Raw genomic sequence first — 27,543 nt, 5'->3', positions numbered from 1 at the left:
TTATGGTTGGATTTAAACATGTAAATGACATTTTCAAATCGAAACCAGTTCAAACATCCATCACACGCACTGAAAGCGAACAAAAAGCGAATGACAGACGAACAATAACCGAAGAAGAAGGCACAACACAACACAGCAGACACTCAGAACTCAGCGGGTGTCCGTCATTAAAAAGATGACAAAGCGATGTCAACGAGAAATGTTTTGATTAACGACTAAAATGCCACAGAGCCAAGCACCGATCCGCACCGATCCAAGCCGAATCGAGCGGACTGAAGATCCAAGATCGGAGACAAGAGGGAAAAAAGTTAACAGCAAAAAAAAAAATCAAAAAAAAAAGCTAACGATATAAAACAGACGAAACCAGGCAGCAAAAATTTGTTCTGTGTTGAAGGTAAAATATCAATTTAAAAGGCAATAAAAATATTTCATTGCTGATCGCGCTCGCTCCATTATAGATCAGGCTTCGGGTTCGGTTCGGTTCGGTTTCTCTCTGGTGGGACACTGGAGACTGGACACTGTCGATATTCCGTTTCGATTTCGAATTAAAAGATTATGACGATAATAAACTTGACTAATCATTTTTATTACAGCCAGCGCCATCTGTTTACCACGAAATTGAGCAACGAAAACAAAAAATCTCCAAAAAATGTTGTCTTTTTTTTTGGTTTATTTTTCCCAGAACCCTGATCGAGATAAGCCGCGGGGATGGAGGCAATCTCCCATGAAAGAAAAACACCAAATTTATTATTAATTTTTCATAACTTAAATACATATATATATATATTTATTCGTTCACGTTTATTCTTTTCTCTCGATAGATTTTAATTGTATTTTGCATTTGCTGCTTTGTTTTGTGTTGTTTTGGGGGTTTTTCGCTTGCGTAATAAATTATGAGACTATGCTTAATGCTTACACGAAACAGAGTCAGATACATCAGATACAGTGTATCTGTGTGTAAGTTAGGTGTGTAAGTGTGTGTGTGTGTGTGCTTATAACTAGGGGGCGGGGCGTGTGTGGGGTAGTAATCCTTCCTTCCTTCCTTTCATCCTTCCTGCCAGTGAAGTGAAATTAGAGTGGGGGTTTGGGTTTGGGGGTTTTTTGTGTCTCGTCTAACGACTAAATTAACTATGAATGTTAGATATATCTTTTGTGGGTTCTCTCATCTGTGATATGGAAAGCATCTTGCAGTGGGCACGCCGCAATCAAATAATTTGTATTTCTTTTTTTTTGTTTGTTACATTTAATATCACAATTTCTCATATATAATTCTTAATATTTTGTTTTGTTTTGTTTTTTTTTTAGATTTTCCCATTTTTTTCCGTTTTATTTCTAACCCATTTCTTTCGAAAGCAAAGCATTTGGATTTCGAAATATGATTATAATATATACGCTAGCATATACATACGTACGCATATGTGTGTATGTGTATGTGTATGTGTATGTATGTAAGTATGTACAAGAGTTGGAAAATAAAAACTAATTTACGAGTAGTAGGAAACAAAAGCATCTAAATTTATAGCGTGTCATATTATTGCACATTCCAAATAGATTATTAACATTTATGTATGCCTAGGTGATTGTTTGATTGTGTTGGTGTGTGTGGTTGTGAGGGGGAATTCGGTTATCATTACTACAATATAATAATATATATCATATATGTCTGTATGTCTGTCTGTCTGTATGTCTGTACACATGCTTGCATCGCTTAGGTACCTATTAAATTTCTATTAGCATATACCTTAAGTTGTTTGCTCTTTAAATTCGAATTTTGATTTTACTACGCCTTCAACACACACACAGATACCGCGCAGGAGTATCTGCAACTGTGTGGCATGCTTCCGTTTGTTTTTGTTTTTGTTTTGTTTTTTGTATTTAGTTATTGTTTTTTGTGTGGAACATGAAACGCTATCAGTCTCTTCTAAGTATACCAAGCAGCTTTGTGGTTCCATGTCCCAGGTCTTCTGTTTGCTCTGTTTTTAGCTGGAACACAAATTGCTTTTGATGCATCTTTGGATACGTTTCATGATCGCCTTTTGTAGTAGTATTGGTATTTTAGGTGTATTTTGTCTGTACGCAGCACCGCCGCCGCATCATAAAAAATTGTTTATGAAACTGTGTGCTCAGGAATCGATTGGCTTTTGGTGTTAACAGCCTTTTCGCATTCTTCTTCATCATTTTGGGAGCAACAATCAAATCAAATAATATTTTTGCGGGCAACAATTTATAAATATAAACGATTTTTGTATACACGACTCCGATCTTCAAGCAGCGTGCTGCCCGATCTGTCGCCCCTCTCTACCACTCTCACTCGCTCTTCCTCTGTATTTTTGCTCTAAACCTTGAGATCATTTGGTTGCGAGAATCGATTGCATCTTGACTGAATCTGATCTGAATCTGAATCTGAATGTGGATCTGCCAGCCTTCTGGGAGCAAAGTGATCTGGATATCGGCATGCAGATCTCTCTCGATCGTGATCGTGCCGATAGCTGAGTGTCTGCCTATTCGCGATCGGAGTTCCATTCACTCATCTGTAAAGAGAGAAGCAGAGCACAAAATATGCATAAGTAAAAGTGGAATTATTGTGGGTTATTTTTGGGGTTGGGAGAGGAGTGGCAAGAGAAAGTGATCTGATGGGTATTAAATGAAAGAAAAAAGGGAGCAGAGAAGTTTATCGTACTAGTGAAATAATAGGAGTAGGAAATGAAGCATTATGCAACTATTCTGATCCTCAATCGATAGATTCTGGATTAAATGAAAGGCTAAACTAAGTGCCAAGACTATTTGTGGATCAGTAACGAAGATCCTTGACTTGGCATGACTACAGGAGTGATTGCAAATGAATTTCAGTAAAGAAACGAAAGCTGAGCCAAGATCGATCAACGAAAAGGGGTGCTGGGTGTGGAGTGGGGGGGGGGTTTGATATTAATAGAAGACTTACATACTTTACGGCACGATTTCTGAAGGTCTCCTGCTCCATGTCCCGGATCTTGTGTGTCAGCATGTGCTGCTTCAGATTGCCCTGGAAGAGGAACAAGAAACAAGAAAAAAAAGGAAAGCTTCTATTAGATCTCTGTCTCAAAGTCGGAGGGGGTGGGGTGGGTGTGGGGGGATCTATCTACAGAGTCCCATAAGCCCGTAAGACACCCGTGGATGGGATGGGATGGGCTGGGATGGTGGTTGCTTTTCTTGAGAGAGATGAATCTGATCTGCCGCACTTACCTTGGTGGTGAAGCCGCGATCGCAGATGTTGCACTTGAAGGGCCGCTCCTTGGTGTGGCTCCTGTAGTGAATCTCCAGCGCCGAGTGGCAGGGGAATGTCTTGTAGCAGATGCCGCATGTGGTGCTGCCCCGCACCCCGCTCAGTGCCAGCGGATTGAACGGCGCCGCCGGCATCACCGACTGGGCGATCTGGTTCATCGCATTGCACATATTCTGCGTCGTCGAGGGCGGAAAGAGCGGCAGATTGGGGAACATGCCGAAGGGCGGACGGGCGCCCATCAGCGGATTCGGCTGCTGGCCCGCTGGCACATCCTCGCGCTGACCCCCCCGCGACGGCGGCTGGGGCGATGTCTGGCGCTGGGCTGCTGCCGCCACGGCCGCCGCTGCCGCCGCCTTCTGCTGAGCCTCCTGCGCCTCGCGGCGCAGCTGCTCCTGGTGCTGGTGCAGCGCGGCCGCGTGCTGCTGCATCTGATGGTGATGGTGCTGGGCCGCCGCTGCCGCGGCCACGGCCGCCTGCTGCTGCATGAGGTGCTGGTGCTGCTGCTGCAGGTGGTGCTGCAGGCCCGGGGGCAGGCAGTCAATGGCCACCGACGGGGGCAGCGGCGAGCAGGAGAGCATCGAGGGCGGCGCAGGCGGAGGTTGGGCGTTGGGCGGGCTCCGCGCGGACTGCGGCAGGCTGCTGCTGGGCGGGCTGATGGGCTTCTCCTTGGGCAGCAGCGGCGAGCGGGAGCTGGAGGAGCAGGCGCTGGCCGCCGGCGCAGGCTGTGGAGCCGCGCGCGGCGTCAGATCCAGGGCGCCTTGCGACGCCTCCGATCTGGCGGGGCTGCTGGCGCGCGTGGAGCTGGGCTTGGTGGCCAGGTGGTGCGACTGGGAGGTGGGGCTGGTGGGCGCCGAGGCGGATCCCACGGAGTGGGCATTGCTGGAGGCGGAGGAGCGCGGCCGGGCGGGCGGATTGGTGTTCACCACGCCCGTCGCGTCGATCCGCAGCTTCTGCTCGAACAGCAGCGACTTGAAGTCGTCCCCCGACCGCGGCCGCTCCGACCCGCCGCCCTCCGGCTCGAGGTGGCTGCTGGACAGATGCTCCGAGGACACATCGTCATCGTAGTCGTCCCCGCAGTCCATGTTGTCCTCCAGATCGCCCTGCGACGACTCCGAGCCCAGCGCTCCGTTGTGCGCCCCATGCAGCCCTCCCGCCCCTCCCGCGCCCGGCGGGCCGCCCGGTCCACCCGGCAAGGCGCCAAAGTGGAAGGCAGCCGCCGCAAAGGGATTCATGAAGTGGCCGGGCATCATGGAGGGCGGCGGGTCGCGTATCTCGGCCGCCTGGATCTGCTCGGGCGTGAGGTCCGTGGGCTCGCCCGTGTGCAGGCGGATGTGCTGCTGCAGCACGAGCGCGTTCGAGTACTTCTTGTGGCACACGGGGCACTGGTGGAAGTTGCGCATCGGCGGCCGGATCTTGTGCACCGCCATGTGCGTCTTGAGGTTGCCCTTGGTGGTGAAGGCGCGCCCGCAGATGCGGCACTTGAAGGGCCGCTCGCCCGTGTGGGTGCGGTAGTGCATCTGCAGGGCGCTCTTGCAGGAGAGCACGCGGTCGCAGACGACGCACTGGTTGGGGTCGCTGATCTTCTTGTTCTTCATCAGCTCCTTGAGCTTCATCGTCTCGCAGGTGTTGGACACCTCGATGAAGTTCTCCCACGAGTTGTCGTTGCTGTGCGGCCGTGGCAGCAGCGCGGCCATCTCGTGCTTGATGGGATTGAAGAACGGCGAGCGCGCCATGTGGGCGTGCGGGTGCGGATGCGGATGCGGATGCCCGTGCGGATGCCCGTGCGGATGGGCATGGGCGTGGGCCGCGCCGGTGGCGGGCGAGCGCACGGGCGAATTGTGCTCCGGCGAGAGCGTCTTGCCCGTCGTAAAGTTGAGGGGGAAACGCTCCGCGAAGAAGTCCTCCCGGTGGGGCATGCTCGGCGGCAGCTGGCCGGGCGTGGGCAGGTGATCCAGGTGCGACTGGCTCCCAGGCGACGGCTGCTGCGGATGCATCAGCGCGGGCGGCTGGATGGGCTGCACCACCGGCGGATAGCCATGCAGATGATGCTGCGGATGCTGCTGATGCTGGTGGTGGTGCTGGTGATGGCTGCGATGGTGATTCACTGGCGGAGATCGGACGCGTGGCGAGGGCGTACTCCGCACCTCCAGCTGTTCCTCCTGCTCCTCCTGCTCCTGCTGGGACTGGTGCTGCTCCGAGGACTCCTCCTCGAGGCGCTCCTCCTTGATGCGCACCTCCAGGGGCAGTGGCTCCGGGTCGGGCTCCGTCTCCGTCTCCGAGCGACCGTTGGCCGAGTTGGTGTCCAGCTCCTCGGGCTGCTCCTCCTTGTCCTCCTCCATGAGCTCCGTTTTGACTGGCAGCCGGCCGGACATCTCCTCGTCCTCCTGCTCCTCCTGCTGGCGCGGCGAGCTCGGACCCGACGACTTGCGCAGGTCCGTGGGCATGTCGTGGTGGGCGGCGGCGCCGGAGGAGTGCTTCAGGGCGGCGCCCAGGCCCGGCATCTGGGGGAAGAACGGATGCGGCCCGCCAGCGGCGGCGCCCAAGCTCTTCAGAATCTCCATGGGCGGGCGGTACAGGCCCTGCAGACCCGGGAAGGCGGGGCTCGTGGCGAAGGGCATGGGGGGCGGGGCGGCGGCGGCGGCGGCACTGCCGGACGGAGCCTGCGGCGGCGCCGGCGAGTGGGTGGGCGAGCTGTCCGTGGGCGACATCTGGTCGAGCAGCGGCGGATGGAACTTGTCCATGTGCTCCGGAATGGGCGTGGCGTTCATGGGCACGTGCGGGAACTTCTGGGCGTGCCGCTGGAAGTGCACCTTGAGGTTGCCCTTGGTGGTGAAGCGGCTGCCGCAGACGTTGCACTTGAAGGGCCGCTCGCCGGTGTGGGAGCGGATGTGGATCTGCAGGGCGGAGTCGGAGCCGAACACCTTGCCGCAGTACCGGCAGCGGTGCTTGAAGAACGGCTCGTTGCGGCTCTTGCCATCGCCGGCCTTGTCGAAGGCGAAATCGTCGGCCATGTTGTTGGCCAGGATGCCCTGGGAGGCCGAGTCGAGCACCTCCTGGGCGCGCTTCTGCAGCAGGTCCAGCGAGTTCGGCTCGGGCAGGTCGTCGTGGTTCGTGATGATGCTGGAGGCCAGATCGGAGCCGAACGGCAACGGCCTGTTCTCCATGTCCCTCAGCTTGGCCAGCGCCTCCTGGGCGTTCTCCTTGTGGCCCGCCAGCTCCGCGCTGAGCCGGCGACTGGTGGGGGGCCGCCTCATGGCAGCGGCCGCCTCCTCCTGCTCCTCCTGCTCCTGTGCCTGGTCGCGGCGCCGCTTGAGGGACTCGGCCGGGGAGCCGGAGGACTCGCGCAGCGGAACGCCCGCATTGATCAGATGCTGGCGGGCCTTGGCCTCGGCCATGCGCGCCTCCGCCTTCTGGCGCAGCTCCATGTCGGCAATGCGCTCCTCCTCCTCGTACGTGTCCGTCTCCCCATCCTCGCGCTCCTCTGGCTCCACATCCGCATCCTGCTCCTGCTCCTGCTCCTCCTCCTCCTCTTCGTCGTCCTCCGTCCCCTCCTCCGTCTGCTTGGCCTGGTTGAGGGCCAGCTGCGACTGCAGCTGCTGTATGAGCTGGATCTGGAAGAGCTGCTGCTGCTGCAGGTTGAAGAGCGTCTGCTGCAGGAAGGCCAGCTGTTTCATGGCCGCCTCATTGTCCGCTCCCGTCGATCCGTTGGCAATGGTCTTGGCCGCGAACTGCGCAATGGCCATCTGCATGTTCTGAATGGCCTCCAGGGTGACGGGCGTGGCGCCGACACCCACACCCACGCCCACGCCCACGCCCACTCCCTGCTCCTCTGCTGGTCCGCCCGCGGCGGTCCGCGTCTCTGGCATCTCCACATCCACTTCGATGTCCTTCTCCGGCGCCACTGCTGCCGGACTGGCCGCCGTGGCTGCCTCTTCTGTGCTCTGTGTTGTGTGTGCTGCGAGGGGTGACGACTGCGACTGCGACTGCGAGTGGGAGTGGGAGTGGGAGTGGGCCAGCTCCAGCTCGGAACTGGGTTTCGTCATGTCCACCTTGTTGTTGTTATCCTCGATGGTCTCCTCGTCCGTTTCTGTGTGTTTGGGGCTCTGCGGCTGCTCCTGATCCTCCTCGGGCTCGGGACTGCGACTGGGACTGGCCGTGGTGGTGGCCGTGGTCATTGGTGAGCAGCCACCATTCTCCTCCTGATCGCTGCCAGTGTCTAAAGGCACAGAAAGCCAAGCAGAGAAAAGAAAAGAGGGAAAAGTGCAAGTCAAGTTTGTGTTTCCATGGAAAAGACATTCCGGGAGATGTGGCTCTGCCATGGCCAGTTATGGTTAGCTTCCCAGATGGCTCCCAGACCCCTCCCCCCTGCTTCCACTCCTTCCAGATCCCCCCCTGCCACTGCTGCTTATGGCATCTATGACTTAATCGCCTGTGAATGTTGCTGCTGCTGCTGCTGCTGCTGTTGCTGCTGCTGCTGCTGCTGCTGCTGCTGCTGTTGCTAACTGAATGCAATTACATTGCTTGTTGCAGCATGTGTTCTCTCCCCCCCTTGCTATTAGCTACTTTTTTTCCTAAGGCTGCCCACAATTAGTCTTCCAGTCAGTGGGCAACCTGCTGCTGCTGCTGGTGGTGGCAGAGTGGCAATTGTTGCTGCCACTTGTTGCCAGAGAGAAAGCAGTTGACAGCCGTTTGGCCTGGTCCAGTCCCTGCACTGACTCAGCCTTTAAAAAATAACAAAAAATAAAAACTGCATTAAGGCCACAATATCGATTGTGTTGCCAATGCACAATCGAATTTTGCTTTGTGTTGTATGAGTGTGGAAATTAGTCATGTAAAATGTAAAGAAAATTTGGTCGGAAACAGAAACAGAAACAGAAACTTTGGAAACAGTTGCCTTAGCGAAATCCACTTAATTAACAGAGTGCCGCCTAAAGAGCCAGAAACCCAGTCACAGATTTGGACCCAAAAGCAGCCAAATTGGTCAGCAGCATTTGCCGCACACGCACATAAAATATAATTTATGATAAGTCCGAGGAGGGAGAGCCAACGAACCAGTCCCCCAGGCCCCCTACCTATAATAAAACATATTTTCTGCACAGAAATCAAACGAGTTGAGCGAGTTTTGTGCTTGCTGTCCGGCCACAAAAGATACACAAAGCCAGAGATACAGATACAGATACAGATACGGATAGAGGAAGAGAGAGGCCTGGCTGGTCGCTGTGATCTCTGGCCTGCCTATCAGCGCCATTTGCATATCGATCGCATCAATATTATTTGCGTTATTATTATGGAAAAGCGAAATGTTGCCTGGTATTTATTTTGCAGTGAGATTTTTTTTAGCGGGAATAATTCCTGCGAGTATTTTTGTGCCGCCTGCAATTGCAGTTCAAAAACGAAAACCGCTTCGCGGAGAGGAGTTATGATTATGATTGCCGATAATTGAAGTGTATTTTAATTAATTGAAATTAATTATAATGTTCACCATAAACCTTTCAAGCGGCGGCGGCGGCTTCGCTTCAGTTCAGTAAAAAAAAGAGACAGCAAAAAATAATGTAAGGTAAAACAACTTCCAATTATGACGAACATAAAAATGTCTCGAACATGGTTAAGTCATTTTGCAATTGGTAATAAAATTGTTAAATTTACAATAACAATAAACGCATTTTGTTTATTATATTTGTGTGTTGGTTGTGCCCCCAGGGGGCGGCATGCAGGGGTTGGGGCCTCGTTAGAGGCCATTGCCTTAGCTCCCCGATTTGATTTGGATTTTGAGTTTGATTTTTTTTAGTTTTAGCTTTCGGCAACCGACATACTACACTATATTTGTAGTTGTGTTCCGCTGATGCGTGGGCGCCCAAAAACAAAATATACCCAAAACATTTAACCAAAATCTATATATACCATATAGTATATATTTATGTATCGATTGGGTGGCTGCCTCTGTGTTTGTGTGCCGTTTAAAGATTTATTTTTTTTGTCTTCCCCAAAATGTATTTTGTTCTACTGACAACTGTGGCTCGGCGCTGCTGCCCTGCATTTGTGTCTGTGTCTGTATCTGTATCTGTGTATCTGGCAGATAAATAAATATGAAATTGTGAAACGTGGAGCTGTCGGCAGGAAATTATATTTCCCATTGTTATATGTGTGTATATATATATAAATTAAATTGTACAAGTTTAAAGGTGGATTAAGTCAAGCCATAAATTGTGTGTGCCTGTGTCTGTTGGCTAAATTCGAATGAATTACGGGTATGCGCATGGGAAGCGAATAAATCCCGCCACGGAGCAGCCGAACCGATTGGAACCCCCACCCAACCCCATACCCCAACCGCATCCATCTGGCCACAAATATTCATAATTGCTAAACCCCTCCTCCACAGTCTGTCCATCAATCCCATTAAGCAATGTCAACTTTTTTGGCACTTTCCGTGTCTAAATATTTTCAACAGAATATCGCTGCGGCTCCTCGCAGGTTCAGCCCGAGGGAACATTGTTCCTTTTGGCTCATCCAACTCAGAGTAGGGCATGGGGGGGGAAATGGTAAAGTGAAATAAATAGTATATTTATAATCAAGCGTTCTGTGATTCCTGCAATTAAAATATTCCCTCCTCTTGTAGCTAACTAAAATCGGATTTCCTTTTGGTTTTATATTACCACAAACCCCTCTACCCACTCCACCCCACCATCCCCATTGACTTCGACTTTTGTTCTATGCTGATTTTTCAATTATTCCATCGTCATATTCAATATGCAAATCGCCTCGAACCCAACCGTGAGCGCTAGCCTGAGGTGAAACAAATGTTCAGCCAATTGGAAAATGCAAAAAAAAACAGCAACAAAAAAAAAATACCATAAAAATGTATGCAAAAGTACAACAGAGTGGCGGCATAATTGAATAATATATATATCCCAAGACCAGGCCGATTCGATCCGATCCGATTCGATCCGATTTCGGTGCCAGAGGTCAGGAGGAAGCCGCGCTGTTTCCAATTGAGTTTCATGTCGAAGTTTTCGGCATAAATATTTCATTTTTCCCCTCGGTTCGGATCGGGGAGCAGCGGAACTTTGGAGCCAGCCCAGGCCCAGCCAATGGGGAATACAAAGTAGAAAAAAATCGATAGCAAAATCGTATAAATAAAAATAATTAAATAATTAATGTCATTAAGTTATGCGAGCGCGACTTCGATTCGATTACAAAAGAAGAGCAAAAGCGGCAGTGGCAGTGGCAGACAGACGCAGTGAACAAAATAAAGCTAAATAAATAAATTGATGAGCATTTCCATATGCATATGCCGTAAATACATATATGCACAGGGAGCTGTGTATATAATACATACGCATATGTACTCCAAATAAATCATATGGAAATAAGCAACAACTCGCTGCGTTTCTGCTTCGATTTTCCATTTTTTTTTTTTGCGATATTAATTTAATTTATTATCCCGCACTAATGAGTTAACATTTATTAATGCCCATCGCTATATGCATCACTATATAGTATATAAACATACATATATGTATATGTGCACACTCATATGCGGTGTATAAATAAAAACCGCGCCAAACAAATTGATAAAGCGAAACAAAAATCCATAAGCAAAAAAATGTTTATCACCTTTTTAAAGCTTATGGGCAATTTTCCAAATTTAATGGCAACTCATTTGTAATTATGGATATATGTACATATGTATGTGTACTTATGTATGTATATACACATCTCTGTACATGCATATGCATCATCTGTTTTTTATGTACAAATTTTCAATGATTAATTTTACCAAAAGAAAAGAAAAAAGAATAGAAAAATTGTTTGTTCTTTTTCCAATTGTGTGGCATTAAATTTAAACTTTATGGGAAAAATAGTCGATCAAATATTTTTAATAACAATAAAACCTAAAAATTATTTTTACATTTTTCCAATAATGAAATGCTTTCTATTTAATTCGATATATTTTCTATTGTAAGCGAATTTATCTCTTTAAGAACATTTTTGAAAAGTAGGAATGAGGAAAAATATTCATAAGGATATTTAAAAAATTTTGTATGTAATCGAAATGTATGGAACATAATTTTTTATTTAAAGTTTTAGTTTATATCAAAAATGATTTATCATTTATGAACATGAATGCAACAATTAGAAAGTTTTTTCTTATCATTTGAAAATATACATACATCTACAATAATTTAAAAGCATTTTCCCCAACCAAATCTACATATTTCGGCGGCATAACTGAACCATTTAAAGTTAATTAACAAATTTGTCATTTTTGTTTTGTGTTTAAATTATCTGTTTTCTGTTTTTTCTCTCGTTTTTCCGCTTTAATTTTCATGTTAAATGCTGCAACCTACGAAGTTTTGGATTTAACTGTTTTTCCATTTGCCCGATAAGGCCCCAAAATGGAAACCAACATTTTGGGACAACATTAATAATTTTGAGAGTGGGCTACAGTGGGCTATCAGCAGCATTCGATTGGTGGAAATATTAAGTTAAATTTGAATTTAAATGCTCTTAAGCTATATGTAGTCTTATGGTTTTGTTACGCACCGTCTGTGTGCCAGAGTGCACCAGTTTTACTCTCTGTTTCACAGAGATATAAATTATATTTCCTTTGTTTTGCATTTCCAGTTTTTGGTTTTGATTTGTTTCAATTTTCGATATCTGCTGCTATTGGTTTTGGCTTGCTTCGGTTCCTCCTCCCCAGCGCCTGCCCCACGGTTCACGATCTCGTTTTTTATGATAAATCAAAAATCGATTTCGTTTTAATGGACCGTCTTAAAAACGATATGATTTAAATATGGCTTCGGCTCCACTTTATATAGAAATAACTTTTGGGAAAGGCACAAAAATGAGTCGATATTTGTATTTGGAGGCCTTTCGGCAGGCGTGTTTCTTTAATTGCTTTTGAAAGCTTCCATTTGCATATATCTGCTCTTTATTATATTTATTTGAAGTTTTGTTTGTTTTGTTTGCTTTGATTTGATGAAATCGTAGCCCATAAAATTATGACTGAGAGATGACGGACAGGCCCGCTTCCGCTATAAGTCTGCATGGCATAACATGAACGGGAAATACAAATATTTACCCATTCATCAATAAATATGGGAAAAATAATAGCCGTCTTGGCAAACAAGCTCTCCCATGCACACATCGAATAAACGACTAAAACGTGTAACTATCTGGAGATACAAATGAATTTCATCCATAAATATTAGAGCTGTAGAGTAAATTTGTAACAGAACACAGCTCGTAGGGCTGCCTAAAAAAGAGCTTATCCTGCACTTAAAATATTTCTACTTTCTCCACCATTCGGTTGCCGATTTCCACAAACTTAAAATCGAATAATAATAATTATATGTATATCATGTGTACTTTGCTCACCTTTGTCGGCGCTTCTAGCGCGATCCTTCAGCTGTTTGACAATGCCATATTTCACTGTGCCAAATTGTATCATTTTATTGATGGTCTCCTGGTGATTATCCTTGAAGTCACTACGCATTGCACACAGCACGTTGCACAGGTGATTTTTCATCAAGAGAACTTTATGACCGTTATCTGCTAAGCACTTTCGCTCTCTCTCTCGCTCTCTCCTCTCTCTCTCTTCTCTCTCCCTTTTACTTTGTATCCTTTGTTTCTTGATTTATTTAGCTTGTACCGTTAACTTTTGATCATTGCACTGTTTTGTGTGTGTGTGGGGGGGAAGGTATTGGCGTTTTGGGGTCGGGGAGGACTCTAATATTTTGATCTTTCGCTTTGACAGGCCTCTCCCAGGACGGGGGGGGATCGATCTCGGCGGCTGTTCGTTTGTCATGCGCGCAGGAGGACTCGCTCCATGTCCACCGTACACTGTACACCGTTGCCGTTTACCGTTGCGCGATCGTTATCGTTATCGTTGCACCGTTACCGCCAGCTTAACCGCGTTCTTTGGATCACTTTATCGTTTTGCCGTCGGCGGATTGCAGACCGCCTTGCCCTGCCTTGCCTTGCCGCTGGCTTTGCTTTGCTTTGCTTTGCTGCTTCTCTCGCTCTCTCTCTCTCACTCTCTCTCTGGGTCTGACCGATCGCTGATCTAAAGCTGCCCGGGCACTGTCATCGCTGGATGGATGGTTGGATGTCTTGGGGTTGTCAGCGCCGTTTGTGGAACTGCACTGCACTACGCGTTCGTTGGTTTATTAGGGGGGGAAAATGTGGAAAACTCTACGCGATTACGCGTCACGCATACGCAACGTTGCTCTCGGAATCTGGCGCTGTCGCTGTCGCTGCTGCTGCTGCGAACGAACGTATCTTTGTATCTGAGCGTTGTTGCTCGTTCGATGTGGCGCGTCGAACTGACACAAACAATAACCGCCACACGACCAGACGGCCATCGGTGGTTCGGCTCTCGACCGGTTTCGTGCCGTGCCGTGCCGTGCCACACTCACATTATTACATGTGCGCGCGCTCTCTCTCTTGCTATCGCTCTCGCTCTCTCTCGCTCTCGCTCTCTGTGCTCGTGTGTGTTTTGTTATTACATCCTGACAATCATTCAACCAACCCACCGCACACACACACACACACGTTGCATACATGCATGCATACATACTGCGACACCCTCTCACTCTCTCGCATTTCACATTGAATATGCTCTCCCACTCTCACATTTCATATAATTTTTCATATGCGCTCGCTCTCTCACACACATAGATACATACTACGATCACACACACACACACGAGGTAGCGCGCGCGTTTTCCCTCTCATCATAATTTTTATTAAATTGCGCTGTCTCGCTTGCTCCTGCTGCCGGGCATTTGGTTAACTGTTACTGTTACTGTTGCCATCGACCTCTTGCCCGTGGTCGCGCAGCAGCAGCCTCTCTCACTCTCACTCACACTCTGGCTCCGACTCTGGCTTTGGCTTTGGTTTCGGTTCGGTTCGGGATGCGATGCTCAGTCGCAGTCGCTGTTGCTGTTGCTGCGACGCTGCTGCTGCTGCTGCTGCAGCGCTTACCTGTGGGACAGTGGGACATTTATGAAACTTGTTCGAAAAATTATGAGCCACACACACAGACAAAGAAAGCAAAAAAAACAAAAAGGATATGGCACACACGCACACACACAAGGAGCAGAAGTTACGAAGCAGCTCGACTTCCTTCCGCCTCCTTCCGGCTTGAGAGTCGCTCACCTTTGCCTCCTTCTTTTTAGCAGCTACTCTTTGGCTCTCTCTCTTGCTCTCGGGCTCTTGCCTTCTCGCTCGCACTTTGATTAATAATTTATCATAATTCATACAAAGCCCCCAACCCCCTCCCACACACACCTTCTCTGACAGCATATGCCAGCCTGCTCGCACTCAGGTCTGCGCGCCTCTGCCATTTGTTGCGCGAGACTCTCTCGCTCTCTACCTCGCACTCTGGCTGTGCGCGCTCTCTCTCTCTCTCTCTCTTGCTATGCCTCTCTTTCTCGCTCGCTTTGGCGCAGTTATGAGCCTTGTTTTTGTTGCTTTTTTAATTTCGGTTTTATAAGATTTTCTTCAGTTCTTTGCTATTGTTCGTATCGCCCCCACCGCCAAGCCACCCCCCACTCCAGTATACGTTGACTTCGCTTATTCGTCAGTCGTGCATGACATGCACACGTACGCGTGTGTGTGTGTGCTGTGTGGTGTGAGTGTTTGTATGAGTATTCGTTGAATATTATGAGCCATTCATCAAATTCGCTTTTTTGTTTCTGTTTCTGTTTCTTTTTTTTTCGACTTTTGGGCAACTCCCACTTCTTTAATTATTTTCTTATTGCCTTATGCTCGCTCTTTCTGAGGCGACTTGCTCTCTCTCTCGCTCTCTCCCTCCCACTCTATGTACCCCTCTCTTTGCCGAAAAGATCTGTGGGGCGCTGGGCTTTAGATTGGGGAATATTTCGTACCTGCTCCACAAATCGGTTCCAAAAAACACCTGGCGATAAAAAATGCTAACAAATCGTTTCCATCCCCAGAGAAACATATGACAAATGAGTTATGATTAATCGAATAGCTATGAATTGATTTTAGCGAGCTTTGTTTCTCGCTCTGATTAACTTTTAATTAAAAATCTTTTGTGCCAAATCAATTAAACAATTCTAAAAATTTAAAAACAATTCAACCGATTTTGATTGTTAAAAAACAGCTGTTAATCGACAGATGATGGTTTTTGCTTTGTTAACAGGAAAGGAATGTGTTTTTAGTCAAGAACAAAACACATGCAAATACGTATGTAATATTTATAATAATCAATCATGTGCTTTGATTTGGCTTCCAAAATATATTTTAATGCATTTTACCGGATAATATATATATAAAATATAATTAAAAAATAAAATGAATAAATGAATAAAAGAAATAAATGTATAAGCAAGTAAAAGTTAAAAAATATTATAATTTTAGTCATGTACTAACTATTAATCTGCTTATTAACTAAGCGGGGAATTATGAAACTGATTCTGAAAACATTTGGTTAAGAGTAATAGCTAAAGGAAATTATAGCTCTGACTATAACTTTCAGGACTCTTAAACTAAAATTAAAACTCATTCTCTAGTTTAAAACCTTTTTCTAACAATTATTAATTCAATATTGGGTTTATAATGATGACTGAAAGATTCATTCAGAGCGGCGAAGAATTTTGTTGCCCGACTTGCATCATTGGGCCAATAGGAAAAGACGGCAATAAATACGAGTAGAAAAAGTGGAAATAAAAGTAAGCATTAATAAAGCTCTCGAAGTTGACGTCGCTGCTTTTGCTCCTGGCAGCGCTGTCATAAATTGTAACGGTAGGGGGAGCTGGGAAGGCTCTCTTCCCGGCAGAGAGAGATTGTGAATAAAATGCAGAAAATGTGGGAGCGGAACGAAACACTTGCGAGAAGCGACAGAAGGATGGAATGGCAAGAAACACTACAACAAATACAAGATATAAGGCAGCAGGAGAGGCAGAGCAAAAAATAGCAGTAAAGCCAAAGAAACAATGAAAAAATGTGAGCAGAAAAAAAGTCGAAAGCCAATCTCTGCGGCACCTTGCGCACCAGTAAGAAAGCAGAGCAACGACAGAGCGGAAGCGGATACGAGGGAGCGGGAACACCGCCTCCATTTCCAGTATGCGTGTGTGTGTATGCGAGTGCCTGTGTGTGTGTATGTGTGATGGGGTTTGTTTATGTACAAGCCAAATACATAATTCATAACGCTCATATTCGCTCATTTTGCGCCGTCGCCGTCACTTCGGCGTCAGCGTCGACCAACGACAAGACAGAGATTGCCTCTGCGACAGCGATGGTTCTGCCCTTTTCATATCTATCTGCGCTACCATCATAACACACACACACACACACACGCACACAGTACACACACACAGATGCACGCGCATACAGATGCAGCAGCGACGGCAGCAGACAAGTTTTTTGATAGACTCTCATAATCATAACGAAAACAACAACGCGCGCCTCTCTCGCCTCTCGCTCTTTGGATTCTTACAGGTTGTCTGTCTGTCTGCTTCAGAGCGCTTAGTCTCTCTTTCTCTCTCCCTCTCTCTCTCGCACTCTTTGTTAACCTTTAGGCGCGCGTGTGTGTGTGTGTGTTAACCCTTGTCGTATCAGTGTGTGCGCTCTCTGCGCTCATTTCCGAAATGTCAGCTATTTCTGTCGCACTCTCTCTCCGTCTGTCTCTTTGTCTGTTAACTGCTGCACTCTCTCGCTGCAACTCTTATACGCCTTAACATACTCGCAACAGTCTTCGATTGGGCCAAAAGAGGGGTAGAAACAGTAATGTTAGGGTTGCTGTCGACCCATGTACGAAGGCTCTGTTAGCCGCTTTATGGCTATGCAGATTTGCTGGATGGTGGGGGGTGGGGAAAATATCGTTAAACGCCCAAGATGGTCGCGATATGGGGTCCGACCATGCATGAATTCTCAAAATCCATTAGCATCATAACCATAAAACAATAGAGTGAATATCTTTTATATTTGATTCGCTAAAACTCAATAAGGTCATTGGCAAATTGCTTAATTAACGCGAGATCATTCAATATATTCTGAAGCATTATTGGATGAACAGCACCATGTTCAAAGCTGGTTCTGCAAATGGTTAAAATCAAAATAAAATACTGACTGATTTGATTGAATGGATTTAAATGCGCCTGTTCTTTTATTCCATAAAAAATGCAATTCCTTAATATTGCTAAGAGTTTTTCTGCCTATTTTTCTACTATATAGAAATCTATTAATGCTTCCAAATTTAAATTTTAACATCTAAGTAGTTGAGTTTGACCTGAAACCAATCAAGTGAGTCCCAATAGTATTCATAAAATGCAATGGATACCAATCTGAATCGTGATTCCTGCCAGTTCCGGTACCCTTTCCATTATTCATTGGGATCGATCGATTCCCGTCCCAGCGAATACACAAATAATCAAAAATGCAATCGGTTAGCTCGGGTTTTGTCACCCCAGTTCTGATACCCTTTCCCCTATCTGCGGGCTATAATCTGAAACCCGAATTTCAATATCGTTCTGCGGTCGGTCCCTTTGTTGGCCTAATTTAAAATCCAAAACGAAAACAACACAAATACTTATACGAAAGTAAAAACGAAATTAAATGCAACTGAAATAAAATAAAAATAAAAAACGGAATTACTTCCGTTCGCCTGTGGGTCGGGTCGGTTTGCCTCGGGCAGATTTATGAGCGAACGCACTCAGACCTGAGACAGTCCTGCCAGGCGGTTGCCTCAAAGTCCCCCGAGGAAAAGAACAAAATAATGAGAGAGAGAAAGAGAGAGGCAGGCCCAAAATGCATAGGAAAACAGAATGCATTGAGCATTCCTAATGCCCAGCGATCGTTTGCCACAATTATGGGAGGCACTGGCGGGGCAGATACACAAAACATTTCCGAGCTGCAGGCACGTTCCGTGTTGCCCGTCTGCGTTCGTGTCCTGCCAAAGGATTCAACGTTCGTTTGTTCTGGCCGCTCGCGCTTTTCACACTTGTCCCGCTGCCGCTCATAAAAATTATAACAGTCCAGCCCCGTCCCGTCCCTCAATTGTAATTTCCATAGAATATGTATGCACAACGATATATGGATATGCGAAGAGCCTTGGAGATGTGCTAGACTCGTGATAGGTATCCGTGGCGACTCACACTGAAACTGAGCAAGCCACTGAATGCTCTACAACACCTTCTGTTTCTGTTCAGAAGCCGTTTAAAAGGGTTTGATATCGGCAGAATTTATAAATAATTTAATAAAAAATAACTTAAGAAGATTAAAATATTTTTCTAGTGTAATTATAAATCACTGTCGTAGCTATTACCCTTGATCATTTTTGCAATAATTATGCTAATGTTTCCCTCCAACATTGAACTTGTTTCAGGAAGGTTTCCAAACTTTTTAAAGCGCCTATTACCTTCTACAGATCTTAGATCCGTGTGACCATGAGAGTAACTCTGTTCTCTGATCTCCAACTCCACGACTGAGGCGCATGCGTGACTCCACGGGCCTGGGTTGGGATGTGGTGGAGGCGGTTACGTGCTCCAAAAGGCAGGGGCTTCGGATTCGTGCTCCGGTCACCAGGGTGCGTTTTATGGCTTGGGCTACCAAGCTACCGTTTTGGAATTTTAACAATTTGAACAAAATTTAATTTGATTTTAATGTTGAACATTTCTGCCGCCTTTGTGGTTCATTTTTCTTCAGTTAGGTACCCCTCAAGCCGCCGCCCTGTACCACGCCCCCACCACATAAGCCCCCCTTCACTTTGGTTTGGCTAATTATGAATTCTAGACTCGAACGGCTGAGAAATTTTCTATCAAAATGCGAACTCATTTAAATCGCTCCGAAAACGTTTGATGTTTGGTTTATGAGCCTCGGCTCCGTGCTCATTTCTCCATTAAATCCATTTTGCTTCTGGCTTGGGTTATACTCACTCGTAAACGGAATTATTGTCGGAATATGCAGGTTCTGAAATTGAAATTAAAGTTCTCCCGATTGAAGTTGAGATTAGCTCAACTATGGGTTGGGCATACAAACAAAACAAAAAAAAGACTGTGAGTTTAAGACATTTTTTATTTAGTTTTATTTTCTAGCAGTTTCATGATTTTCGTTTTGATATATTTGTAATGAACCCCTTTCCGTAAAAATTAACTCCCAAAGATGTTCATAAATTGTGTTGAAGGGATATTTATTTATCAGCCAAGTCACATGTCAATCACATCACTGCAATGCGGCGGCTCATCGGTAGTCGAATGCTGATTTGGGGACAAAACCAGTCGCGAAGCCTCCGACGATCGTAAATCTCCCGAACCAGGGTGGAGCCAATAAAAGTACTGAAAAACAGAAAAACATTTATGGAGTCCTTTAATAAACTCCAAAAGAGCTGAAGACTCGCAGAGGGATCATCTCTCAGGAGAGATCATCGTAAGTTTTACAACTCTGCGAGTCGATAAAGATTTTTATAGAGCGACATTTAAATATTCCCCGACATTGGGCCGGGCCGTGCCGGGCCAGGTATAATTGCATATAAATCAATGGCGGAGAAAGAGAGAGAGACAGGTCGATTCATAATGATATCTTCATAGACCCAAAGCCTGAGCCTGAACCTCAGACTGAACCTCAGCCTGAGAGTCGATCAATATTTCATTGATAGAGGCGAGGACACTGCGGGCAAAGGAAAACTGAAAGGAAAATAACGAAACTAAAAAATAGATAACGAAAATGTCAACAGCTCTGAGGCTTGGCCATAAATTTGCTCCGTTCTCGAACCCAACTCCACTCCCGGCCGGCCGGCCGGCCCCGCTCTCTCACTCACTCTTTAGGGAATATTAAAAAAGGATTTCCCTTTGTCTTAGGGGGAAACAAAAACGAAATAAACGTCGGGCAATAATAATTAAAAAAGAATCGAAAACACACAAGGAAAACCTTTTTTTACCTGCCCTGATTTGGTGATTCTCTGCATTGCTTTTGGATTCGTTTTTCGGTTTCGGTTTTGGTCAATGAAATGCAGACAATTGGCGACAAAACTATCGAGCGACTTGACAAAAACAAAATTATGAACTCAAACAACAGGTACAGATCGGGGTACCGATCGTGAGGCGCCGCCCGTCTTGGTCCTGGGTCTGGTTCCACTCATAACTCTCATTGCGATAAGGACTTGGGTGCTTGGCCTGGCGCCGTGCCCTTGCGGATGTCCTGTCCAGCCGAGCGCCGATGATGCAGGTGTCCAGTTTCCAGTTCTCAATCCCGTTTAACTTTTGCGCAAATCAAATCAAATATTTGAATTAATTTGATTTGATTGCCAGCAACCACAGATGGGTGGAAATCCAAGTGCCGCTAATGCGACAAAAGCGTCTCAAACGTCCCCTTCAAGAATGGCTACACGGGCAGAAAAATCTGCGACTCATTCCACAGGGGTATTTGCAAGACTACCACGTTTTCTCTCAGTGCAGCTTTCATCGCTCCTCACGCACGCATAATTTCTGGAGAGCTCCTTCAGCTCATCATCCTCATCCTCATCGTCATCTCTACTCCACTCTCCTGCGCCGAGCTCTCTCATTGCTGGCTTCCTTTGTCAATTGCACTCACTTAACGCGATTTCAGTTTCCCCTTCCTTCCAGTTCCAGTCCCAGTTCCAATCCGAGACTCTCATGACTCTCATGGTTACACATTTGTTGCATTTATTTATTTATTTGCTGAATGCTGCGAAAATTATATTTGTCGAGCCCCTTTGCCGCCATTCCAGCCACTCTCGAGTGTCATTCGTTTTGATTGCGATTGCTTCTTGTGGCCAGCCGCACAAATCACTTCAAAAAATTGTCGAGCACATCGTCAGAGCAGGAGGACGAGCAGCGTTGTCGGTGGGCAGGGCTGGGCAGGGCAGGGCAGGCAAAGCAAATGACAATCTTTTGTGTTTGCCCAATAGCGTGTGCAATTTTCGCACTATAAAAATATAACAGAACCGTGCAGAAAAAAAAGAATGAATTATGCTGTCAATTAACTTGTCTGCAAAGTTAAGAGCTTTTCATTAGGGAATGCACAAGAATGAATGCAAAACGTGAAATGGGTAATTGAAAATTATTAAATTTTCACAGCTGGAGCTATGGGAGGGGAAAGTGTCATTGAGGGATTTTAATATGTGCCTATTGGGGTGGTACTTGGTAGGAAAAAGAGGAGACTGTTCTGTAGATCTAACGAGAATCATCGTAGTCTCACAAAACTTAAATTATATATTTTTAGAATTATTATTTGCTGTTCACTTCTGATTATATTTTTAAACAAATTCTGAAACATTATTACAAGATGCATCCCGACATAGTATCCTTTCAGTACAGCCATCACCTGAGAAATCAGATATGTAAAACTAATTATGATAATGTTTTCTGCAACTTTAATTTACAATTTTCGCTTAAGAGATTTCCCAAGAATATCTTTAGATTCTCTTCCCAAGATAATCATAGTTTAAAGTGCTGGAAATAAACTCTAAAAATCCCTAATTGAGGGAAAGGTAATGAGATTAAAAAAACACACACAATTTAAAGTGTTTAGGGATTAATGGTGCCAACAATGACAGAAAGGATGCCGCCGCCTCAGTCCTCACAAGTGAAATGGATCTTATCGAACTGTTGGTCAAAAGTGCTTGCCTCCCTATTGTAAGAATCAAAAGACACATGATGTCAGACACTCTTCCAGGAAGAGTCCAACAATTGTAGGAAGAAACCTTTCTCCCACAGTAGCTCATCAAGGAGCTATAAAAATAGAATCCAAATTAGATCTAGAAAATTAGTCGCAATTAGAGACAAATTTTGTGAACTCTTTTTTGGTCAGATAAGAAATGCCAAAAAGGAGGAGAAGCGATCGGTTTTAATTGCATCACTCTCCGGCTCCGTCTCCGTCTCCGGGAAATAAACAAATGATATCAGATCGATCGAGAGAGTTTTACGAGCGCGTGTCAGAGGCTGAGTCTGGGGTGAAAGCAGGCCGGGAATGGGAACTGGATTGGGATGGCAGTGGAGTGATGTGGTATGGCTGGATCAACATGCTACAGGTAGACCAAATCCATTCCGAATCCATCTATGCTATATTCGACGAAAGGATAAAGGAGCGGGTCGTAAACCGAATCCATATTCAACAATGTTTTGGGTTTACGACCTCGCCCCGTCGCCCATTGTGGATCGCTGATCGCGCTCTCATTGTGCATTGTGCATTGTGATGTCTGCTCTACATATAGACCAGACGATTTATCTTTTATTATAGGTAAACACAGAGCACAGGCACAGGCACAACAGCCCTAAACGCCCGTCTAATCCAAGGCCAAGGATGAGCTGCCTTGCCACTCTGCACTCTCCTCCTCCCGGAGGAAAAATCAAATTTTTATGATCCGCTGCGCTCCTTTGCGGAAACATTTGAAAAGCCATAAAATCCACGAGCACACAACCCTATGACGCGGGTCAGGGTTGCTTTGCTACATAGGGTATGTATAGGGGTCGCGACCTGAACACGAGTATGGTGTATCCATAAACTGATTGCATTTTCATTTCTTCATGATTTTATGGCAGTTGCATTTGTTTTTCTTCTGTAAAAATTGTTTCAATTTTTCCCGAGTTTTATGGGTTTTCTATTGAAACAATGCCACCACCTCCACCAATACTCTCTCTCACACACACTCTCTCTCTCTGAATTTCTCTCTGTGTGTGTCCGATATTAACGAGTGTTTCGGTGATCAGTGATCCGGCAGCGGTTCAATCTATTTGTCTATTTTCAGCTCTCATCACATTTTCATTCTCCCTTTTTATTATCTATCACCCGATTGCGGTTCATTATCCTACCCCAAAAGCTACTGCATTTTCAGTCTCATTTCCCTATCACCTCCTCCTCCTGGAGGGCGGCTGGCGATGGCTGCTTCTGTGGTTTACGACTTTTAATTGATGTTAGTTTTTCCATAATTTATTGTTGCATTTTACGGTTTCATTTTAACCCTTTAATGGCCTGCCGTCCCCAGTTCTTCTTCGCTGGAAATCAAAAATTATGATATTTTTGAAAATTTTTATTACTCCGCGACTTGGCAGGAGTTTTGGGAGGGGGGCACCACAGAACGTGCCTGTCATCATCCGCCACCACAGAGCCCCTGCCCCTCATGGTCATTCTCATCCGGCTGATCAGCATCGTCATCTGTTCGATTTATGGCATTTGTGTGGAAACACTGGCACCGGCTCCAAGCATCTGTAACGGGACGGCGGACGGGGGCACTTTTACGACTCCAATCACGCTGCGACTGGGAAACCGGGAATCGATATCCCACAGCGGAAGAGTTTATGGGGAAAAGTATATTCAGACTTGTGAAAACTTTATTAATTGAGTTAGCGGGAATTCAGATCCAAGATTAAATGGATCTATACAAAATGACTTGGTTTATAACTCTGTGGAAATGGGATGGAAATAACGAAAAGGAACGCCAGGTGCAATATCTTTAAAAGAGCAGTAGAATAAAGTATTATGGCAATTAAATTATAATTTGAAGGGTTTTTTAAATTAATTTAAATAAATATTCTGTACCATCAAAAAGTGTCTTTTATTTTTAATATTATCTGGAAAGACCCTCAACATCTTATGCAGGAAACGCTCTGAATTCCGCATCCCTTGTCATAATTCCTGTAATGAGAATCAACTGAATTTGATCTACTTAATGAAGAATTTGCCAAAAGTTCAATGACAAACAATTCGTGGAACTCTCTTCGTTACTCCCAAAGTCGATGAATGGCGCCCACCACGGAACTACTCTTTCCCCCCAGAGCTGCCGCGTACCCTACCAGCACCCAGCAGCGGTTCTGAGAGAGATTCCTTGAAACCCGTTGTCCAAGTGGCGCTTAGACGGTCGCCCTGCCGCAGGCAATTTTCGGACATTTCTGGTGAGTAATTTCTGGTGTTTTTCGTGGAGGCTGCTGCTGCTTTTTTAATAAGTTATGCGAGGCAGAACCAGCAGCCAGCAGCCGAGGATGCAGAGGAGTGAAAGAGGTGGAAGAGGACCTCCATTTGGTTAGGGCTGCTGCTTCTCGATGTTGTTTTATAATGTGCCTGTCTTAATATGATTTTTGTCCCCATCCAATGGACATACTCGGGATTCCAGAAAGCATCTTTTAATGTTTCGAGGCTGGAATGAAGATGGGGCTGGGGCTGGGGCTGGTGGAGAGGATGACTCGTCAGCGGCTGTCTGCCGTTTGTCAAACTGTCATATGCTTGTCGCACGCTGGCCAAAAAAGAGGAGGCCTCAGCCTCGATATATTAGCTGAAATTTTAATTACCAACTGGGACCGGTACTGGGACTCAAACTGGTCCCGCTGACGCCACTCAAACGTGAGCTTCAACTGGAACTCTTTGGGGTTTTTGTTGTTTTTGTTGGTCATCGAAAATATTTTCCATGCTGAGCATTATAAAAGTTTAATTGATTGATTTATATATTGGTAGAAGTTGTCAAGGAGATGCCGGCTTTTTGCCAGCAGCCGAGCCGCTCTGCGGTAGTTCTCGGTCTTGCCTCCGGTATTCAGTTATTTTCTGTTCGGTTGAGAGTCCTCGTCCTGGTCCCGGGGCCCATTTAGGTAGGTGGTCAATGAAATACTTTGGCATTTCGTGTGGTTTGCTGACAAATCAATTTCGTATTTGTATCTTGGGCCAGTCAGTCACAGCGAGAGCGAGCGGCTAAGCCGAGCTAAGTGTCCTGTAAACTGTCTCAATAGCAACGCCCAGACAACTGTCCCTACTCCTTCTAATCCTACTACTCGGACTACTTCTTCCCAGCTGGACTTCGGCCGGCATGAAAGGAGGTTGGACAATGGCCCGGGGGGATCTTCGCTTTGAGTCGGGTCACCGCAGCACATCCAGCAAACAGGATCAATCACCGGAATCTCTCCCTGATCCGCAGGATCATGCGCGAAAATTAGTGCAAACTTCAGCACAAACGCGGCAGGTAGTCCAAGGCAAGCCAATGTCCAAGGCTCTAGGCGTGCTGACCGGAAAATCCGATCGAAGGGATTATAATTCCTACCAGGCAGGCAGGCAGGCAGCATCACACAGTCCACTCTCGCCGGCCCATTGTCCGCCTCTTGTTTTGCGACAATTAAGGCAAATATTTTGCGTACTAATTAAGCGTGGACTAAGTCCAGAAGAACATGGGCTCAGATCAAGGGTTCTCAGGCGATTTGCATATGGCGCGACGGATTTGCAGCCATTACCCTTTTGTTGCCAAAGGATGTGCCGGAGGGCGTTGCGTTTTCCGCCGGCTTATCGGGGCCTGCACTTCCCGGAAACCAACGCCGTCACGCTCCGATCGCATATCACGTCAGGTCTCGGTGTGGGCTCTGTGCTCTGGGCTGGGAATGATATGCAAATATTGACACCCATCATTTTTCAATATTTGAGCGTGAAATTGTGCATCCTTCGCATTCTGGTTCGGGTTAAGCAAAGGAGTAGGCGCAGAAACACTGCTCAAGGCTGGCTGGACAATGGCCATTCCTGTCGAGGTCATTTGTCTGTTCAGGGAAGCTGTTTGAGGGGCGGTGCCCAAGTCGACTGCAAAAGAGCCTAACAAATTATGGACATATGGCTTATACATACACACATACGTATGTATATTTTGACTATTACATTTTTTAGCTTTAATACATGTATGTACATTCTACATATTTATTCAAGCGATTCGTTGTCGTCGCTTGCACGGGCTGCTCCAGCACTGGTGTTGATATTCTGATAAGCGACATGCTCCATGCAGAACTTCTTGATACTTTCCACCGAGACTCCGTCCTTGGTCAGCTGCTCCCGCTGGGCGGGTGTGAGGTAGCACTGTATTTTGAGAGGCTCGAGAGTGGCGAGTGGTTTCTCCAGGATGATGTGTCGTATGTACTTGCAGATAAGTCGGTTGAGGCCGTTGGCTTTCAAGTACATGGCCCCCTGCCATAGCCGTAGCAGAGACTGATGGGATACGTTTAGGTAGTTGGCGAACCATGGCTTGAACTCCTCTTCATTATCCTCTTCGTCAAAGCGATCCGAAAACAAAGCGTCGAAGTCAGCCCATATCAAAATCTTAGACAGTTCCTTCGATTGTATACGAGGCAAATAGACATTTTGGGGCCTCTCGTCGTTCAATTCCAAACTGTCCATCAGTTCCATGAGCAGTCCGCATCGCTGGATAATTGGCAAGGCGATCCTGAATTTAATTCCATCGGCAGACATCAGCATATTAAATGCCATGGTTGATCTTTCTGAAATGAAAATTACAAAAATAAATGCAAAATTAACACAAAATATTAATATAAAAAGCAAGTTAAAACCTTCGGTGCGCCCCTAACCGCGAATAGTGCGGCGCAGTTGCAAGTTGTTATTTTTTTTTTGCTCTGTTACTCGCGAACCAAACGCTAGTCGTCTCACTTGCACTCACAAACGAAAGCGCTTCGCGGCATCGCAGAAATGTGAGGTTAAATGTGATTAAGAATAATCAGAATAAGAAATATGAACTTAAATTGTACTAATTAAACGTGGGCTTAGATTTGAGCAATCCCTATTAGCATTAACTGCTGCTGTTGACCTCCAGACGCGAATCGGAGTACTATAATTAGCACTAGCCGCGAACCGACAGGAATACAGAAATTTTTACATATGTACATATTTACACAGCAGAAACTGCCACACATTAGTTGCAAAAAATTGCGTTTCTGTGTTCTCTATTTTGCACTACGCACTCGCGGACTTCTTCGCTAACTTTGTTTACTTTTTGGGTAATAATTTGTACTCACCGTTTGGATTTTTCTTATTTTACACAAATTTCCCAAAGCTGAGTGACAGAAAAAAATAGAGCTGGAACAAAGGCAGGCGATGGCGCTTACGAGCAATGAGAATATCGAAAGCGTTATAGGGGGCATGGCATCGATTGTTTGTAGTTCCAAATTGGTTTGGTATTTGAACAAAAATACCAAAACGTGTGATAATTATTATAGGTTAGGTTTTTTTTTTTGCAAGAAGTAATTCCCTTCCCCTCATCAACGACAGTGGCCAGCGCTGACTCATATTCTCCCCTCATATATCAGGCAGGGCTCACTTCGCATTCTCATCCTTAATATTCACTTGTCCAAAACGCGAATGGGATGGGAGACCTGACCCTAAATACTCAACCCAACCAATTCAAAAGCCTAGAGTTACCAGTAAATATGCACAACATTTCCGGAACCAAACTTCCACTCAATCTACATGAAAGGATCGAAATGTTTCCGCTTAGCAGACAGTTATTTTTTGGCTCAGTCCGGAAGCGAGAAATCATCTTCGGC

General features: G+C 46.0%; 2 protein-coding genes across 4 annotated transcripts; both read right to left on the bottom strand.

Moving 5' to 3' along the window:
- Positions 1-1,437: 1,437 nt before the first annotated feature.
- On the bottom strand, positions 1,438-13,580 carry LOC111073047 (homeotic protein spalt-major). Of its 2 annotated transcripts, none has more exons than XM_022365171.2 (4): positions 12,641-13,580; positions 3,223-7,478; positions 2,942-3,022; positions 1,438-2,531 (listed from the first exon to the last, which is right to left on the bottom strand). In XM_022365171.2, the coding sequence occupies exons 1-4, from the start codon at positions 12,789-12,791 to the stop codon at positions 2,502-2,504; spliced, it is 4,518 nt and encodes a 1,505-aa protein (XP_022220863.2). In that variant the 5' UTR covers positions 12,792-13,580; the 3' UTR covers positions 1,438-2,501. The 2 variants fall into 2 exon arrangements, with proteins under 2 accessions (XP_022220863.2, XP_022220864.2); XM_022365172.2 differs by having other exon boundaries at positions 2,946-3,022.
- Positions 13,581-25,864: 12,284 nt separating this feature from the next.
- On the bottom strand, positions 25,865-27,111 carry LOC111073058. Of its 2 annotated transcripts, none has more exons than XM_022365189.2 (2): positions 26,554-26,573; positions 25,865-26,484 (listed from the first exon to the last, which is right to left on the bottom strand). In XM_022365189.2, the coding sequence occupies exon 2, from the start codon at positions 26,471-26,473 to the stop codon at positions 25,910-25,912; it is 564 nt and encodes a 187-aa protein (XP_022220881.1). In that variant the 5' UTR covers positions 26,474-26,484; positions 26,554-26,573; the 3' UTR covers positions 25,865-25,909. The 2 variants fall into 2 exon arrangements, with proteins under 2 accessions (XP_022220881.1, XP_022220879.1); XM_022365187.2 differs by lacking the exon at positions 26,554-26,573 and adding an exon at positions 27,016-27,111 and having other exon boundaries at positions 25,866-26,484.
- Positions 27,112-27,543: the final 432 nt, after the last annotated feature.

Source organism: Drosophila obscura, unplaced genomic scaffold, assembly GCF_018151105.1.
Source record: "Drosophila obscura isolate BZ-5 IFL unplaced genomic scaffold, ASM1815110v1 contig_200, whole genome shotgun sequence".
NCBI lineage: Eukaryota > Metazoa > Arthropoda > Insecta > Diptera > Drosophilidae > Drosophila > Drosophila obscura.
Note: the sequence above shows the minus strand (reverse complement) of the source record. Positions and strands in the feature narration are given on the sequence as shown.